This window comes from Parasteatoda tepidariorum, chromosome 10, assembly GCF_982258835.1.
Source record: "Parasteatoda tepidariorum strain Cologne lab strain chromosome 10, Ptep-v5.0, whole genome shotgun sequence".
NCBI lineage: Eukaryota > Metazoa > Arthropoda > Arachnida > Araneae > Theridiidae > Parasteatoda > Parasteatoda tepidariorum.
In genome coordinates, this window is record NC_141764.1 from 60,418,260 (window position 1) to 60,436,275 (window position 18,016).

An 18,016-nucleotide genomic window follows, 5' to 3' on the forward strand; every position below is an offset into this window, starting at 1 on the left:
TATATTGCCAGCAATAGAACCTATAGCACAACATGCTTGGCATGTTTAAGGGAACAACTGCACAATAACGCACGTAGTAGGATAATGAGGTTCATTCTACCAATCTTACAAGCATATGTCTGTTGAGGATTAAAATTTGATAAATTGTATAGCGATGAGAGAAAGGAACCCTAAAATCGAATTATTGTGCTTCAGCAGAATACGAGCGATTTGAAAACGTAATGAGATAAATCAGCTAGGAACCTTAAATCGAAGTTGGTTACTAAATTTTAAACCTAGGTTCACAGAGATTTGCCTTTTTCTTGGACTGCTGCGTCTAGTTCTTACATTTCCTAAATCAACACTTGTAAAAGCGGTCATTAATTATTGCATGTTTAATGTCAACTTGATTAAGCAAAAGGAGACAAAAGACCGAACGGAGAAATGTGAAACTACTTTGTAATACGAAATTAAAAACCGATATATGAAGAGCAAAGAAGTAAGATCGCAAAGGTAGATCGAGAGCGCAAAAATAATATTTACAAGAAAAATAAACCTTCGGATAAAATGTATTTAATATAGATCGTGCTATTGTTATTCGAATTTAAATTTGAAACCAAAAAAATACCAACTAATATCTGCTAACGCAATTTTTGATAACCTGTGTGTAACAGAAATCCCTTATAATATGCATTTACACCTTAAAATAATGACATAATTAAATCAATGCCAATTTGATTCATCTATTCTTCGATTTTTCGATATTAAAATCTATATCTACATAATGTAGAAAATATTTGAATTTATCCATCGTTTCAGGTTATTCTTTGCACTATAGAGCTGAAGGCAAAAAATGGGAGGAGAGATTCATTCCAAGTTCTCATAATGGACCTTATGTACTCTCAGATCTGGAGGAAAACACTCTCTATTATCTTTACTTGCAAGCGATCTGTGGCAATGAACAGAGCAATCCTTCGATGACAGTGAGCGTTAGAACGTCTGGTAAGAATTTATTTCTGTGTATAATAACTTGAAGACTCTGATTAACTTTCAGTCATTCATTCCATCTGGGATATCCAATACATAATTCCATTTAAAGGAAAGTTACTCATGCAAAATTCACACTCATTTCAATGTCAAAATTCAATGTCAATCCAGAAAAGCACAGCCAGGATCATTTTTGTTACACAGGCTGTCTCAGGATTATTGGGACAAACTTTAAGGGGAGGTAAGGGACAGCATAAGTATTCACAGAATTGCATAACAACCCATGGACGGAAACATCATGGAGAAGTAGTGTTACAGGTACAAAAAGCAAAGAGATACAAGACCGAGATCATCTGAAAAATTTATTAATCCAAGATATTGCATGCGCTGTGATAGATGATTTGTGAAAATGTCAGAAAATATGTTAAAAGTTTTTACCATAGCTAGAGATGCATGCATTACAACGTCGGACCATGGTTTCATGGATTCGCTCAAATACACCTGGATTTTGTTGGATATCTGCAGCAGTACAAACGATTCTTGCAACCATTTCGGATACCGTGTGTTGCGGTATCACTTTTCAGTAATTCCAATAAATGAAATTCATGCTGCTTAAATCACAAGAGCGTAGTGGCCGCCGTGCCCAAATCTTGCGAACAACGACATCTAGCGGCGAATGAAGACGTTTCAACCACGGGTCGCTATGCAAATCTGTATTCTTGTGATGTCTCCTACCTTCCTTTAAAGTTTGCTTCAATAATCTTGCGTCACCCTATATGTCTTACCCATTCACTTTCAAGTTCACACTTACATGTTTTATCCATTTAAGCAAATATCTTAAAAGATTTAGTTGCTGATTTATAGTTTCTTTAAAGAAACATTTGTGTTTCCAAGTGCCTTTTGTGTACTTTAAGTTTCCACTTTGGATGAAGATGATCCTCATTGATACATCCAGAAAAACCGTTTTAGAGTGTAGTAGGGTTTAAAAAGCATCTAATGGAATTTGTAAAACGAAACCAATGCAATATTTTTGTGAAAAATCTTATTTTAAAAGAAATTATTAACATTTCTTAATAGGGAGATTTTTTTTACTACTTTTAATTAAAAAGCTTAGGGTACTTTTAAGTATACATAATACAATAAGCCAAATTAGTTTATGAAGGGGATATCTTAACATCGAACTGTCCTCTAACCAAATAAGCAAATAAATAAGTTTGTAAGAAGGTTTTGGATTTTTCACTAGAAAGCAGAACAATACGCAGAAAGATCTCACACATCGTGTACATCGAAATCGAGGGGTTTTTTTTTCTTCACTAAAAACACTGTTTTGAATAATTTGAAAGTAGGGTTTATTATTATATTACCCTAAAACCTGTCATTGTTTCAATCAGATAGTTTTCTACTCTCGATTTCATTTCTCCACTTTCAGATCAATATCATTTAAGTATGTTAAGACGTTAGAATTTGAGGACGGCAGTATCAAACATAGGTTCATTTTAAGAAGTAAAATATGAAAAAGTTATAAAAGCATTAATATAATGTCTAAATTTATGTCTAAAAGGTAAAATTTTTAATAGTTCATCTTAGTCAATGCTCATTTATTTCAACATAGCAAATAATATGAAAATACGCAAAAAAATTGTACACCACTTAGTTGTTTCTAAGGTTCAATTTTTTTTCTTCTTAATTTCAGATCCAAGTTTCGAGCGTTCCTCCATGACGCAGATGCAAGAAGTATCCCACCAAACCACATTGGTCATATCTCTTAGTGTAGTCATATCCTGTGTTGTCATTGTATGTGTAATAGCTGGAGCATGCGTGTATGTAACACGTGTCACTAGTCACAGCAGTCTAAAAAGAGATGGACATGCTTTGAGTGGTAATCAATTGAATAATAAATTCTCTGCATACATAATGCATTTTACAGCCAATTTTTTTCTTAAATTAAAATAAAAATGAAGGAACTCTAAGATTTTAAAAAAAAAAAATTGAAGGCTTCTGAACGCTTTTTTGCCTGTTATATTTCAGTAATTTTAGTAGTAATGCATAAAACCCAAGTTGGTTAAATCAACGATAAACCAAAAGATGGAGGTTCTCTAAGATTTCAAAAAATTTTTTTTAAAGATTTCTGAACGTTTCATTGCCCGTTAACATTTAAGTAATTTTAGTCGTAATGCATAAAACATAAGACCAAAAACCCAATTAAATCATCACATAAACTACCCCTGTATGCTATTCTGGAATGAATAATGTTTGACGCCATCAAAATTTTAACTAACACACACCCACACACCATCTACTAATAGATTAACTACTATTCAGCTTCTCTTATTGAAATCTTATTATAATTTCCTAACTATACTGAGGATAACTTTTTAATAACGAATGGTGGTGATGTGATTGTTTGGCTATAGCTATTATAATGGCATTCATTTTATGAATGACACATTTAAAAGTGAAGGTTATAGCAATTATAAATTATTTGTGTCATAAATAATAGTAATACTCGTTTATTAATTGCTACGTAAGCAATAGAACTTTTGCCATCTAAACAATGAAATATAAATGCAAATATAAATAAAATTGGAAGCAAAAGTTGTTAATGTATGTTATACAGGGCGATTCAAAACGTTGGACCAAATTTATTTAGTTTGTATTTTATAAAATATAACTTTGATATAAACAGTCTACATACTGAAAGAACGAGAAAATTTCGAAGATTTGTTTACTAGCGTTAATAATCGCGTTAACGGCCACTAGGGCAGTGGTAGTGTAAACGATTGTATAAGAACCATGTGGTCTTGAGTCTCATCTTAATTTTAATTTTACGTAAACTCTTTTTTCTTTCAGAATTATTCGTATTTTTTAGTTTTTACGCCAGATCTTCATTGCTATTATATCACTAGGTCCTATAAAACAGTACGAAACCAATGCGAACTGTCAAGGAATAACACAGCTATTTCATTTTCATGTTGGTAACCATTTAGAGTCAAAAGAGACAGCATTGAACATTTATAACCAGAGTCTTAAAAATTCTTTTTATTGGTATTTAGGTTGCTCTTGATAAATTTATACCTCACTAAATACTATTCATTAAACTGAATTAAACTTTTTGAACAACTCTGTATATTACTATAGTTACGGATTTATAAATATGTGTATAATTTTGTGATTATTCTCTTGTTATGAGGTTAAATACCTCAGAATGAATCCAGATAAACAGTTCAATTAGAAAATTTGCAAAAAAGTCGTGTAATTCTAATGTAAATCAAAAAGAAACTTATTTCTTATGGAAAACTCGATTAGGCGATATTTTTGCCGACTTCTCAATAATATTGGCGACTTGCTCAGCACGCATTATGCAGCTACTAGTTCGATTAATTCAGAATTGGCCATTTTTAGATTTGAGTTGCTGAACTTTCTTATCTTAAACCTTCACAACTAGAGCATGAATATTTGCTATATGGATTTAAAGCATGAAAAGCAACACAAGCTTTCATTTTTCTTTTCAGATTTTGCAGAGCAACCTTCAACCTCAAGAAGTACTCCCTTGTCTAGACACACATCTAACTTTCGCTACGTGGACGTGAATTCTCGTCCCCTTTTGTGGTGTTCGACACCTGCTCCACCAAATGACTATCCTTCACCCTATGCGACGTTACCTCTGAGGCCCACACCTATTTCCAAGAGGTGGCACAGTGAGGATGGAATGTCCCCTGCAATTTCAGAAAGAAGCGAATCCCTCATTAACCAAGTGAGTAGTTACATATTTGTTTTTCCTAATATGCACTAATATACTATCCTAATAATCCTATCCTATAAATAACTATCCTATATAATATCCTAATATACTATTAAGGATGCCAAGTTACCAGTTACTGAATTAAATCCTGCAAAAATTCTTCAGCAACAGGATTTTTTTTCAAAATATTATCTTAATGCAAGAATAGAGTATCCAATTTCAGTATGATGACTTGCATTTTCTCCAAATCAAATCTCAACGAATGTTCAGAATTCAATCTTTTTTTTTCTCTTAATATTATTACACTGTTTGAAACTTCGGAATGAGTTGAAGAGGCGATATCTCTTAAATTTGCTGCAACCCTAATATGGAACCAAGTTCAACATCATTATATATCCTTCTAACTCTGTTACACAATACTACAGCTCAACTTGAACAGAGACTTGATTCAAATTGGCAATTTACTAGGGCTGCAGTTACTTTTTACTGTATTATGGTGTTAACGCTTAATAAGATATACTCAATTCTAAGAAATAAAGTTAACACCCGCCATGAGTGGGTGGTAGTGGCGTTCATCACGCGCCACGGGAAATAACAGTGCATTCTCGTTCTCTCTCTGCACAGAGAATCACGTGGGTCAACCGCTCCACTCCAGTCCGCCAAAGACGCTTTGTTGTTTCTTATATTAAATATAAAAAAAATTTTGAATCTTACAGTCCACTGCTGCAGTCATTTTGCAACACACACATAAAACTCCCTCCATATGGTTCAAAGTGAGAAATTGAATCAGTTTTTAAGAGTGTATTTATTTCACAGTTTTAGCTCCAAATAGAATTAATATTGAATTTTCAAATGGTTTCTATTTGACACTTTTTTGATTAAAAAACTTTTTGTAACATTTAATGTTGACTGTAAAAAAAACTGTTATATTACAAAGTAAAGCAGATTCGAACTTACTTACGAAGTTAAGCCTACCTTACAATTTAATTTGTTACATCTAGCATTTCAATTTATTATATCTAATAAATCTTCTTTCATATGAACATACCTCTTATCATCTATATAACATATAGATATCACGATAATACACAGATTTGTAGAACCACAGGTTCCATGAATATGAGAATAAAACTACACCCTGATAAATTTCTCTCTTTTATTTCTTTTAAATTTAGTTGTTAGTCATAACTATTGTTATAAACTGTCATATTGCTATTAACTGTCATAGCTATTGTTTATAAATAATTCTAGTTCATAAATTTCAGTACTTAGTATTGCTTAAAATTTGTGCAATTATATCTGAATCCAGCTCTTTCACCACTAAACTCAAACCAACCAACCTATCGTTAGCTTAAAAATTTAGCATTTTTATCTTAAACGAAATAATTGTATTACATAATATGTAATAACTAATAGAGACTTACTTTATTTTTAATAGCGAGTTGAACTAAACGAAGACAAAATGTCAAACAGCAAGGAATGAACTTATGAGGGAAAATTAAAACTTTTGAAAGGATCTCAACTTAAAGTGGATTGTAAAAAAATTAGTCTCTGAATGAAGTACAAAGTAATTTTGAAGATATTTGGAATCCAAGGCGAAAATAATTCAGCTGTTTTAGATGAGTGTTATCGATAAAAGACGACACGAATATACGTGGAATTTTCAATAACAACTTTTTACGTTATTTTATGTAAATATACTGTTGTTTAAATGCTATAAGAAAAACTCACCATTGTTTTTCTTCGAAATAACAAATGGTAAAGACACATCGATTTGTAAAAAAAAGCGTTGTTAGTAACTTTTTCAAATTGATTACGCCCTGTATTTTCTTAATGCATTAAAACGAATTATTTAGCGTAATTGATTATCGATTAACTCATAACAACAGAAGAAGGCAGTCTTTGTGTTTATGCTTTGGTATGTGACTGTCTTCAAGTATAGCAATGGATACAATGGTGCTAGATCAACTGACCAAGTTGCCATTCTCATTTTTATGCAGAGAGTTTAAGTCTACCTATGCTTAGTAACTACGAGTAAAAAGCACCGAAAATAAAACTATAATGTGTGGAAGCCATTCATTTCAAACTGGGTTGATATGACTGATCCATTATTGCATTTACAACCTCAACTGTATTTTTTGAAACTGTGAACAGTTCAGAAAAAGTTTATCTAACTGAAAATATATTTTTGTCATATAATAAAAATAAAGATTGCTATTAAAGAGGTTTATAAATGAATAAGTTGTACAGTTGTAAATTTTGTGTAGCTATATTGTTATAAAGACATTTCCTTGAAAGAAAAATTATTGTGAAATGTAGTCTTTTTAACTACTTATTTCTTTTTTATAATCAGTCAAACGTGACGGTTACTTTACTTTCTTGAGTTTTCTGAGTACTACGTTACTTCTCTTAATTACGAATTTCTACGCATTAAAAGTGGTATAATTAAATGAATACTTAATTTATTGCACTTATAAATAATGCACTTATAAATAAGTGCATTGCTGATAAAAGTTTATTTTGTGAGGAAAATTAACAAATTATTGCAAATATTTACTGCAGATTGTTTTCTGTTGTGAAATGCGTTTTTCATTTTATAATGTTGTTTTCTATATTTCTTCATTGCTTAATCATCTCAGTTTAAAAAACTGATAATAATTTTGTATTTAAGATTATTTCATAATACAATAAATAAACACAATTTTTAAGCAACAGTCGCAAAATAGGTAATAGTTTTTATTCAATAATGTATAGATAGGTTGTTAAAATCACTTTCAAAGACGGATATAAGTATTACTGTGGAACCATATTCGCGGAACTATAGATTCCACGAATCTGATCCAGGAATGCTGCTCCAACTGTGAGTGGAGGAATGCTGCTCCAACTCTTATTCTGCATTAAATTATCTGTTGTAAATATCAACTCCAAAGTGACAGTTTTTAATCATTTTTGAGACTTTATATTGAATTTTAGGACCCTAAGTGTTTTGCTCATATTATTGAGAAAAAAAGTTTTTTTCTAGAATTAAATTTTAAAAGAAAACTGCTTAACATTATTTATTTATCTTTAAATTCCTTCCTTCAAATTTTTAAATTAAATTTTCCTATTTGATCTGCACAGCATTGATAAGCCTTAATGCTTAGTTTTGCATTTAAAGTTAATTTTAACGATCATCTAAAATTATGAATTAAATCTTATTTTCTAGTAGCTATTTTCCTGCAAAATTCCAATTGTAGCTATTCTATCCTACTTAATCTTTTATTTATGTTTTGTGTTACGTAAGAAAACAAACTATGTTGTTTTTGTATCTGCATTTTGTATAGAAATTTACTTTAAAACAGAAATATATTTTTTAATGAATGTCTACCGTATAGTTATCATTGTGTAATGTTATCTCTGTAAATAAAACATTGTATTTTTTACGTAGATGTTATATTTTTTATTTTATTGATTAAAAGTTCATGGGTTCAAAGATTTCATTTATTAAATTTTACTAATGTGCAACAACTTTTCGTGTGCATCACTATGTAAAATTTTCTTCGAATTGAATATGGCTGAATTAAAAAGCCTTGTCTTGTGCGTCAGCCTGTGATAGACCCTGTATAACCCCGCCAGAGCATTCCACCCAGGAGCAAGATCAGCAACAAACGTGTTAAAGAAAGCATCAATGAAAAACAAATATTTAATAATATCAGTTTTAAATTACTTTATTTTCTAGAGATTGTTCATAACTTGATTAAGTATTTCATTGAACTAACTGTTTACTGTTGTAATAAATAGAAGAATTTATAATGTATAGAGCTCTGTAATTATGCATACAATTGTACATACAATTGTACATACAATTGTACTAAATATGTTTCGATTAAACTAAAATGATTTAATGACTTTGCATGTGAAGATTTTAAGTGAAAATTTAGTGAATTTACGTAAAATAGCTTTGAAGTTTATAGTTTGACAATAGGAACTTAGATTATGTTTTATGTTTACTTTTAAGCATCTAATTGACGAAATCTAAACTCCCTTAAAATGTTCGGGTCATAACATTTGCATTCTTGGTATCTAAGTTTGTTGTCATAAAGGAAGCTTTCTAAGGTTACATGTCGACTGTTTGTTGCCAGATGCTCTTGGAACTTTCTTTCACTCCAAAAACACTTGCAGATTGTCACTGCCATCTTAGTGCCTGCATCTACTGATATAAATTAGATTCAAAAACTTGACGTGATGAATTAGTATTGTTTAGTTAAATAGGAATAAAATACGATCTTTTTACAAAAAATAAATAAATACATAAAATTTAGAGAAAAAAAACCAATATTTTTAATAAATGACGCTTAGTACCCTTTTCCACATTTTAAAAATCTCAAATTATCTGAAGTATTCAAAAACTCGATTTGAATAAAACTTTCTGAACATTTTGATACTAAAATCAAAATTCGTTGCTTCATAAAAATCAATAATTTATTTGCAGATAAAGATTTAATGCACTAGAAAAAGTATTACTCGTACTACTTATTTTATACTATAAAACCAACATTTTTATTGCACTTTATATATATATTTTTAATAAAATGTGATATTTGCATTGATAAAATTAATACTCACCACCTTAAAAAACAATTCAAATCATCCTAAATGAAACAACATAGAATTCATTTATATCAAAATCACTAGCTCCTCATACGATTTACTTTCTCCATATAAGGACGGGTTCCACGATCCCAAAATCTTCTTACTAGTTCTTTTGCTTCTTTTAATATTCGTTTTGTCAAAAGATTTAGTTTGTTGTAGTCGAAGTTTTACTGCACATTCGGCAATCGTGAAATTAAATCATACAGTTAATGAGACAAACTTATGCTGTACAGTATTCAATTTTTACCTCTACTTATCTACTTTGAGAATAATACAATCTTTGGTATTTTTCATTTAATAACGCCGGTGAAACAGAATACAAGTGAAAACGTCGTTCATATCGACTTTTTAGTGCAAAGTTTTCCAGTTGAAGTTCGTCTCGCTTGAAGCGTTAAATTTGAAGCTTATAATGCAAAGTACTATAATACTTTTCCATTTTATAAACATTACACTCCTCTGATATTTTTTTATAATTAACAATGATGAAGCTTACCATAAGTGCAAAGGTTGTTCTGATTTTGCTTTATTTTTATAATTAACAATGATGAATCTAAACATAAGTGTTGAGATTGTTTGTTGATGAATCTAAACAAAGATTGTTTGTTGATGAATCTAAACAAAGATTGTTTGTTGATAAATCTAAATAAAGATTGCTTGTTGATAAAATTTTTAGGGCAAAGCGCTCAAAGTTTGAATTATTGAAGTTTGTTCAGCACGAAGTGTTAAATGTCAAACTCACAGAATACCATTTAATTCAAATGTCAAGGTACTACACAACTTAATCTAAAACGAAGTGATAGATGCATTTCCCAAATGCAAAAAGGTGTTTTAATTTATTTTACCTAATTAGCATTTTATGTTAGGCCATTGATTTGAAAACATGACCTAAAATCAATAAAATGATTACTTTTACACATCATCGAAAATCTATATGGAGCATGTGTTTTCCTATTGTCTCTCAAATATTTGTTGAATAGCGTATAAAAACCATTTATGTGTCTATACGAACTCCCGCAGCGAAATTTTAAGATGGAAAATCAATTACGCTAATGCAATTTGATTATTCTGCCTTTAATAATCTAAGTTTAACACATCTTAGTGAACAAATATTGATCACATAAAAAAGCCATTTTCATGTGAAATTTTTATTTAATTTCTGATAAACAAGTTTTCCAATTCTATAATGGTTTTGAAGGTCATAAGCAGTAACATTGACTTCATTGGCAATAAGGTTTTGAAAGAGGTTTTCGATTGATGAAGATTTTAATACATAAATAAAAAAAAACAATAAAGAACCACTTTGTAAACCTATTTTAATGACTTTTATTTATAATGTTTAATGAAAATTTGTTCTCTATGTTATTTAATCTTTATATGCCATCTTTCACGTGAACTGTAAAAAAGCAGTGTTGGTTTTGATTTTCATTGTTTCATATTAATAATAAGGGAGTAGTACTAGCAAAAACTGAGGAAATAAATGCATTAAAAATGTATAGATAAAAAAATAAGTATTGTTGAAAAAGTTTTTTCTATATTCGGAAACAATGCGGAAATTAAAATAGTTAAATGATGGCTGCTGTTTGGATACTATAAACACTATTATCATCAGATCCTGTCCTAGACAAAGAAACCCAAACCTTGTTCAGATATTAAAATCATGAATTCGGTTCATGAAAGTGTGTAGAGATTTAAAATTAATAGTCGTAAAATATCCTTCTTATTGCATACATTCATTTGCTTTTGCACCTATGCTTTTGCAAAACTAATTCTAATAATACACAATTCTTCTAACAGTATGAGGCAAATTTTGCTACTGACCAGTTGTAGCATTTTAAACATTGGCCACTTTTTAAAGTAGGTAAACACTTCTTCAAAAATTGAAGATTTTAAGCAATTAAAAAAATTGTTGATTTTGAAAATGTGAGGCATTTCTTTTTAAACTTCCCTGAAAATATGGTAAACAAAGTTTATTTCTAAAACAAAGAAACATTTTCAAAAGCAACGAGAAATAAAATAATGTTCATAATATTATAAAATGTTCATAACAATTCCATATTTATAAAAGAAATAATGAAATGCACATGAGGTGTGCTTTTTCGACGAAAAAAGTGAAGCTCTGGTGGTGACCATCAGATGAATTTTTAATCTCCATTTATTATATTTAATTGGCCGGGGGGCTGCAGTTAGTTTTGCCCTATATCCATATATGGCAACGTTACTTTTAAAAAGTAACGAGTAAAAGTACAAGTATTTTTACAAAAAGTAACGAGTAAAAAGTAAAAAGTTCTTATTTTAAAAAGTAACGAGTAAAAAGTAAAAAGTTCTTATTTTAAAAAGTAACGAGTAAAAAGTACAAGTAAAAGTACAAGTACTAAACAAAAAAAGTAACGATTTAAAAGTACATTCTTAGGAAATCGAAAATTCAAAGTAACTTAAAATTTTATTGAATAATATTCTTATGTTCTTTAATGTTTCTGCAAAATTGTTGTTATTTATTTAATTATTTTTAATTTTGAAAGTTATGGATATTAATTTATTTTTAAATTCGGAGGAATATTATAATATAGTTTTATAATATAATCGTATAATATAATTTTAAAATCAAATATAATTTTAATATCAAACTTTTTATGGATTTGCACGAAAAAGAAATTTTATCTATTGACTTTAATTTTTAGTTTATTATTTTTGTTTAATTAAATTACCATTGATTTAAAATTGTTTTACTCTTTAGAAACGCGTTTTAAAAACACAAACATAAACAAAGCAAACACGGGGTTTCAGATAGCTTTGTGATCTTTGAGCTAGTAAAAAATAATTGAATGTGCAGTATAAGTTGAAACAGAAGGTATTTAAAAACGAAGTTAGCTGTGAATGCATATATATTGCATTCACAGCTTTTTTTTTTCTTTTTCTTTTTTTTTTTTAATTTATTTTTTTTTTTTTTTTTTTTTTTATTTTTTTTTTTTTTAAGAAAGCTTACCGAGTTTTAGAAAAAAGTAACGATTTCATTCGATATTTCCGTTACAAATACTTTTACTTTTTCCCTAAAAAACTAACGAAAGTACAAGTAAAAGTACTAAATTTAAAAAGTAACGAAGTACAAGTAAAAGTACGTACTTTTTACTTGTACCGGCGGAAAATATTTATACTCTTGCTGAAACAATTATTCGAATCTCCATTCAAAAAAGCATATTTCATTTATAAAAGATCACATTAAGTCTAAATACTAATCCTGACTAAATACTATCATCTGCTGCAACAAAATGATTATTGATGTGGCCAAAGCTGTTTTAGATACTTTTGGACAAATTTAATTTTCCTTGCACTACTGGACAAGACAACAACAACAAAATGCCATCTACAGAGGCGTTTTGTTGCAATTGTTCCAAATTATGTAAGGAGTAGTTTATGCATTTGAATATCCTTAGGATGATCTACCATCTTTAGCTAAATACCCCCAACGACCTTTATTTTTTTCATACTCAACAAAATAACAACTAGATGTTATAAATTATTTGAGTGCATAATATTATTTAAGTTTGGCGCAGTATAGCTGTGACATTAGGTCACAGCCTAATTTATAAATATCCTTTTTTTTCTTAATCAATAGTACTAATTCTTTTAATTTTGTAATACATTCTTTTATTTCATCATCTTTCTTTAGCCCCTTAAGCGGTAGCGCATTTTGGACATTCTCCCCCTAAAATTCCTTACCAGCTCCTTAAAAGAGCCCCTTTAGTTCGAGAAGTTTCCACCCTTTTTTTTCTGAGAATTCCACTGGTCGTCGGCATTCTTTCATCTCCGCGTGTTTGTTGTGTTTCTCAACCGTAACTTTTAACGCATAATCATTTTTTCATCTCAACTCGTGATTTTTAGGTAATTTAACTTTAACTTGCACAACATGCACTACAACTTCAATTTTAAGTTTTTGTATCTTATAAAAAGGAAGAGCGCGAAAGACGAAACAGCTTTCGATAATTTGATGTCATATAAGTTGCTGCACTCCGCTTAACGGAGTTTTTAACATTTTTTGCTCCCACCTCCCTAAGGTGGAGAAGCTTTTTTTCGAAGGATGGCCTCTCTGCGCCATCTTCTTTTGATGTTGGGATTCGTTCGCTGGAAATAACTCACCGATCGCCATGATGTCCTTTTCATTACCTCTGATGAATTGCTTGCTAAAGAATTTTCCTTTTCCTGACAAGTTGGATTAATGCTTCATAAAGAATTTTCCTGATAAATCGGTTTTAAATGCCTACCAAAGAACTCTCCTGATAAAATCTCCAGTTTTTTTAAAGGATGATCCGCTGACCAACTACCGGTAGGGATGGAAATCCCCCACGGTCATTTTTTACTCCTGTTCCAGTCATCACTAGTTCCACATCCTTGGCATGGGCCATTCCTAAAATGATGTAGTGCCTCAACACAATGATTTTTCTAGTTTGTTTTTCCTCCAATAAAACAATAGTGATTTTTTTAAAAAGAACTGGACTGACTCCTTTTTCAATACCCAAAAAGTTTTTGTGTGTTTCATCCTAAACTCATCTCCGATCCAGGACTGGATATCTTTGTATGGATAAAAAGGTACGTGCTTTAAATATACTTGGTATATTCTAGGACTGTTTTTGAAGAAGAAGAATTACTATTTTTTTGGGTTAGCCAAACTTCGTAAAATGTACAACTAACTATGTTTCACCCGGCCATTATTATTTTTTAGTTTTCTCTTTTCTAAATTGTTATTTTTTTGCAACTTTTTCATACTTTCTATACCCAACCTTAACAGGGCATCTGGTGCCGTTCCGCTTTTCGGTTGGTGTATATAGTTTTTAATTATATTTATTTTGACCAGGGAATGTGTATTATTTCAAATTAAATTTTTTTACTATGAGTAAAGTAAGATATTATTATTCAATGTTTAATACATTTAATTTCAATAAATTTCTTTAAGTTTGGAGTAGGAAATGAATTGTTTATTTCAATAGTTTTTGATATTAGCCAAATAAACAATAATAAATTATGCAATGTAATCAAAATTTTTTTAATACACTTCATGTTTTGATTAGTTCATTAATATCTTGTTTTGGTTATTTACTAATTTGTTTCATACAATAACCAAATAGATAATTTTTAAGTTGAGATAATAATAATTATTTGTCATAATTTCTGTAATTGAATATTACAATTGTTTTATAATAGTGATTAAAAATAACGATTTTGATTAGGATGATTAATATAAATATTTTTTTGATTAAATAATAAGTAGTAATTGGATAAGATTTGGTAAATAATTTTTCATATAACAATTTAAAAATAAGAATCCTTTTAATTTATAAAATTGATGTTTACATAAATTATTTGAAAAATAAAATTTTTTCACAGCAATTGGTTAAAATAATAATCATTACTTAATATTGGTAAATTCTATGTGTACTAAAAAGTTTGCTTATTATGCTTTTGAATCAGGTCATGTTTAATAATTTAATTGATTATTTTGTTGAAAGGTTATTGAATTGATTTTTAATATGTATTGCCAATGTCTTACTCTCCTATATTGCTAAATTATTAGTGTTCTAATATATTATACTACAATTGATTGGTTTTTGAAAATGTTTGGGTATTTATTTGCACTTTGAAATAATTAATGACAATATTTTTTTTCTAATGGTTGATATTTCTTGTTTATGCAAGTATATCGTTATATGATTAATTTGTAGGGTTACCTAATTTTTTTAATTGTGTTTTTCTTGATATTTAAATTTATTATATTTAAGTTTATACATTATTTTCATGAGGTTATCAAAAGGTTACAATTAGTAATAATACCTGTGTAATTGATACTTTTATCATTTAAATTTTTTCTCATTAGATGACCCCAATTCAAACCCGTAATAGAACGTATTCTAATCCAATAATTATGCCTGACAACGTAAATAACATAGAGGCCAATAGGCAAACCCCTAAATTCAATTTCAATAGTCCAGAATTTTCTGGAAATTCTCAGAATGTAGAGTGGTTCCTGAACCAAATTAAAGATCTAGTAAAATTAAATCAATTTGATAATTCGGCTGCTTTATACTTATTAAAATCAAAATTGTCTGGGGCTGCTCTCACTTTTTTTCAGAATTCACCTGAATGTAGGGTGGTCACAAAGTTCGAGGATGCATGTCAGCTGCTTCAAAATTTTTTCAAATAAGAAGATTCTTCCTCGGCTGACTTGGCAAAATTTCAGGCAATCAGCCTTTTGCCCTCTGAAACTATCAAAAATTTAGAATATAGGATAGATTCTCTTGCCCATAAGGCATATAACTTTATAAATGACCAAACTGCTTTGTCTCGGATAAAAGCCATGCAGTTCTTATCTGCAATCCCTTTGCACCTTAAGGAGACTATTCTCATTGAGGGAATACAAGATTACCGCGAGATGGTCAAAAGGGCCAATCATATTGTGACAATTCAACAATCATTAGCTGGATCGGCTACTCCTTTAGTCGCAGCTCATGCGGTGACTCAGTGTGCTTCTGCTGCACCTGATCAGCTCACCTTAATTTCAAAACAACTTGAAATGTTGGCAACAAAAATTGAGACTATGCAGTCTAATTGTAATATATGTTCGAAACCCCACAGCACTAAATTATGTCCCCTTTTAATTCACCCTGTACAGAACCAGGATCGGGTTGGACATGAACAACCTCGACCAACTCCAAACCTTCACTGTGTTTTCTGTAATAGGTCTGGGCATATCATGAGTGTGTGTCGAACGTATCTCAGACATTTAAGACAAAATTCATTCGGGCCATTGGCGATGCATTCTTTTCCGCCACAGTTCCCCATGGTTTCTCCCAGGTTCACTGCACCGCAGTATCCACCACCACCGATTCCTAGTCAAAATGAACAATTTAGACCGAGGGTTAATAATACTAATTATAGAGGTAACAATCCTTTAAACTCTCGCAGGAGGCAGTAGGGGATGGCCCTGTCTTCTCATCCACCAAACCATCCAAAATCTTTGATATAAATGAGTTTATGTCAAAATCGATGCATAATTCAAATGTTACTATTAGGGAATTTTTGACTAACTGTAACTATAAAGAAAACATTGAACACATAAATATTGTTTCACATGAAATTAATCTTCCTACAATTGCTTCTAACTTTAAAAATGTTAATGTAAATTTTCTACTCGATAGTGGGTCGTCAGTCTCATTATTGACATTAGATACTTTCAATGCAATTAGGGCTCATAATAAAGTAAAATTCTTATCAAGAAAAGTCCAAATAAGAACAGTTAATTCTCAGCTTCAATTTTCGGCGTGTGCTGAAATTTCCTTTAAAATCCATAATAATTTTTTTCGACATCAATTTTTTATTGCAGATATTAAGAGTGATACTTTTCAGGGAATTCTAGGTTTTGATTTTCTAAGAACACATAATGTTCTTATTCAATTCCAAGACGAGTTGGTGCAATTTAGTAATTTTTGTATTCCTTTAAATAATTTTGATAAGTTAGCTTCTAATCATACCAATAATGAACAGATTGATGTAGTTTTAAAAAATAAACTCACAATTGAGCCAGGCGAGACTGCCATTGCCCATTTAAGGATTAATTGTTTTGCTAATCAAACAAATAAAGAAGTGTATTTCACACCTACTTATAATTCAAAAATTAATATTCATCCTTCTCTTAATGTTGTTGACAATAATGTGTTTAATACAATAATCCAAAATAATTCTGATAACACTGTTCATTTAAATAAAGGCTTGAATATAGGTTATATTATTTGTAATTTTGTTGTCCAAAATAGTAATAATGGTAATAATGTAGATTTAAATGATTGTACTAATCTAGAACAGTGTAATTTAATTACTGCTTCTCAGGATATTTTAAATTTAAGAAAAGATGAACTAAAATCTACTGATTTTGATTTAGAACATTTAGACACTGATCAAAAATTAATTCTTCAAAACATTTTATTGGAAAATTTTGCTGCATTTTCTAAAACCATAAAAACTTTAGGATGTACTGATCGTGTAGTTCCCTCTTTAACATTGAAAAATGACAATGCAATAAAAACCTTACCATTTGAAATTCCATATGCTTTAAGGGATGACATTAAACAAGAATTAGATGAATTAGTGGAAGCCGGGATTATTCATAGGCATGTTAGCCATTGGGCTGCTCCACTAGTATTAGTCAAAAAGAAAAACTCAGAGAATAGTCAAGGAAAACCTAAGTATCGGTTAGCTTTGGACTTAAGATTACTTAATGCAGTGGTAGAAAGCTCCACTTACCCTTTGCCTAAAATAAGCACGATAATTAATGAAATTTCTGCTTATAAATTTTTCACTAAGTGTGATATTCGAGAAGCCTATAGGCAGGTTATGCTTCCTGAACACCTACAGGACATACTAACATTCACTACTCCTTTTGGATCCTTCGCTAATAGACGACTCGTTTTTGGCCTCAAAACGGCAGCGAGTACTTTCCAGGCTTTAGTAGACCTAATTATTGAGGAATTAAATACTGAGGGTATTAAAGGTATACATGCTTATCAAGACGATTTCCTAATCGGAGCAAATTCCTTTGAGGAAATGACTAATAGAATATCAGCATTACTCAAAATTCTAACTAAATATAATTTAACTTTAGCTCCTAATAAATGTTCTTTCTTTAAAGAT

At 30.0% G+C, this 18,016-nt stretch overlaps 1 protein-coding gene across 1 annotated transcript in view; it reads left to right on the plus strand.

Annotated features, from left to right (window-relative positions):
* Nucleotides 1–8,129, plus strand: part of LOC107444454 (cell adhesion molecule Dscam1) — a 55,174-nt gene extending 47,045 nt beyond the window's left edge. Inside the window, exons 12-15 of the mRNA XM_043046326.3 lie at nucleotides 799–981; nucleotides 2,660–2,845; nucleotides 4,479–4,720; nucleotides 6,147–8,129. Coding sequence (XP_042902260.2) covers nucleotides 799–981; nucleotides 2,660–2,845; nucleotides 4,479–4,720; nucleotides 6,147–6,191 — 656 coding nt within the window. The 3' untranslated portion in view covers nucleotides 6,192–8,129. The remainder of the gene's footprint in view (nucleotides 1–798; nucleotides 982–2,659; nucleotides 2,846–4,478; nucleotides 4,721–6,146) is intronic.
* The last annotated feature ends 9,887 nt before the right edge of the window (nucleotides 8,130–18,016 follow it).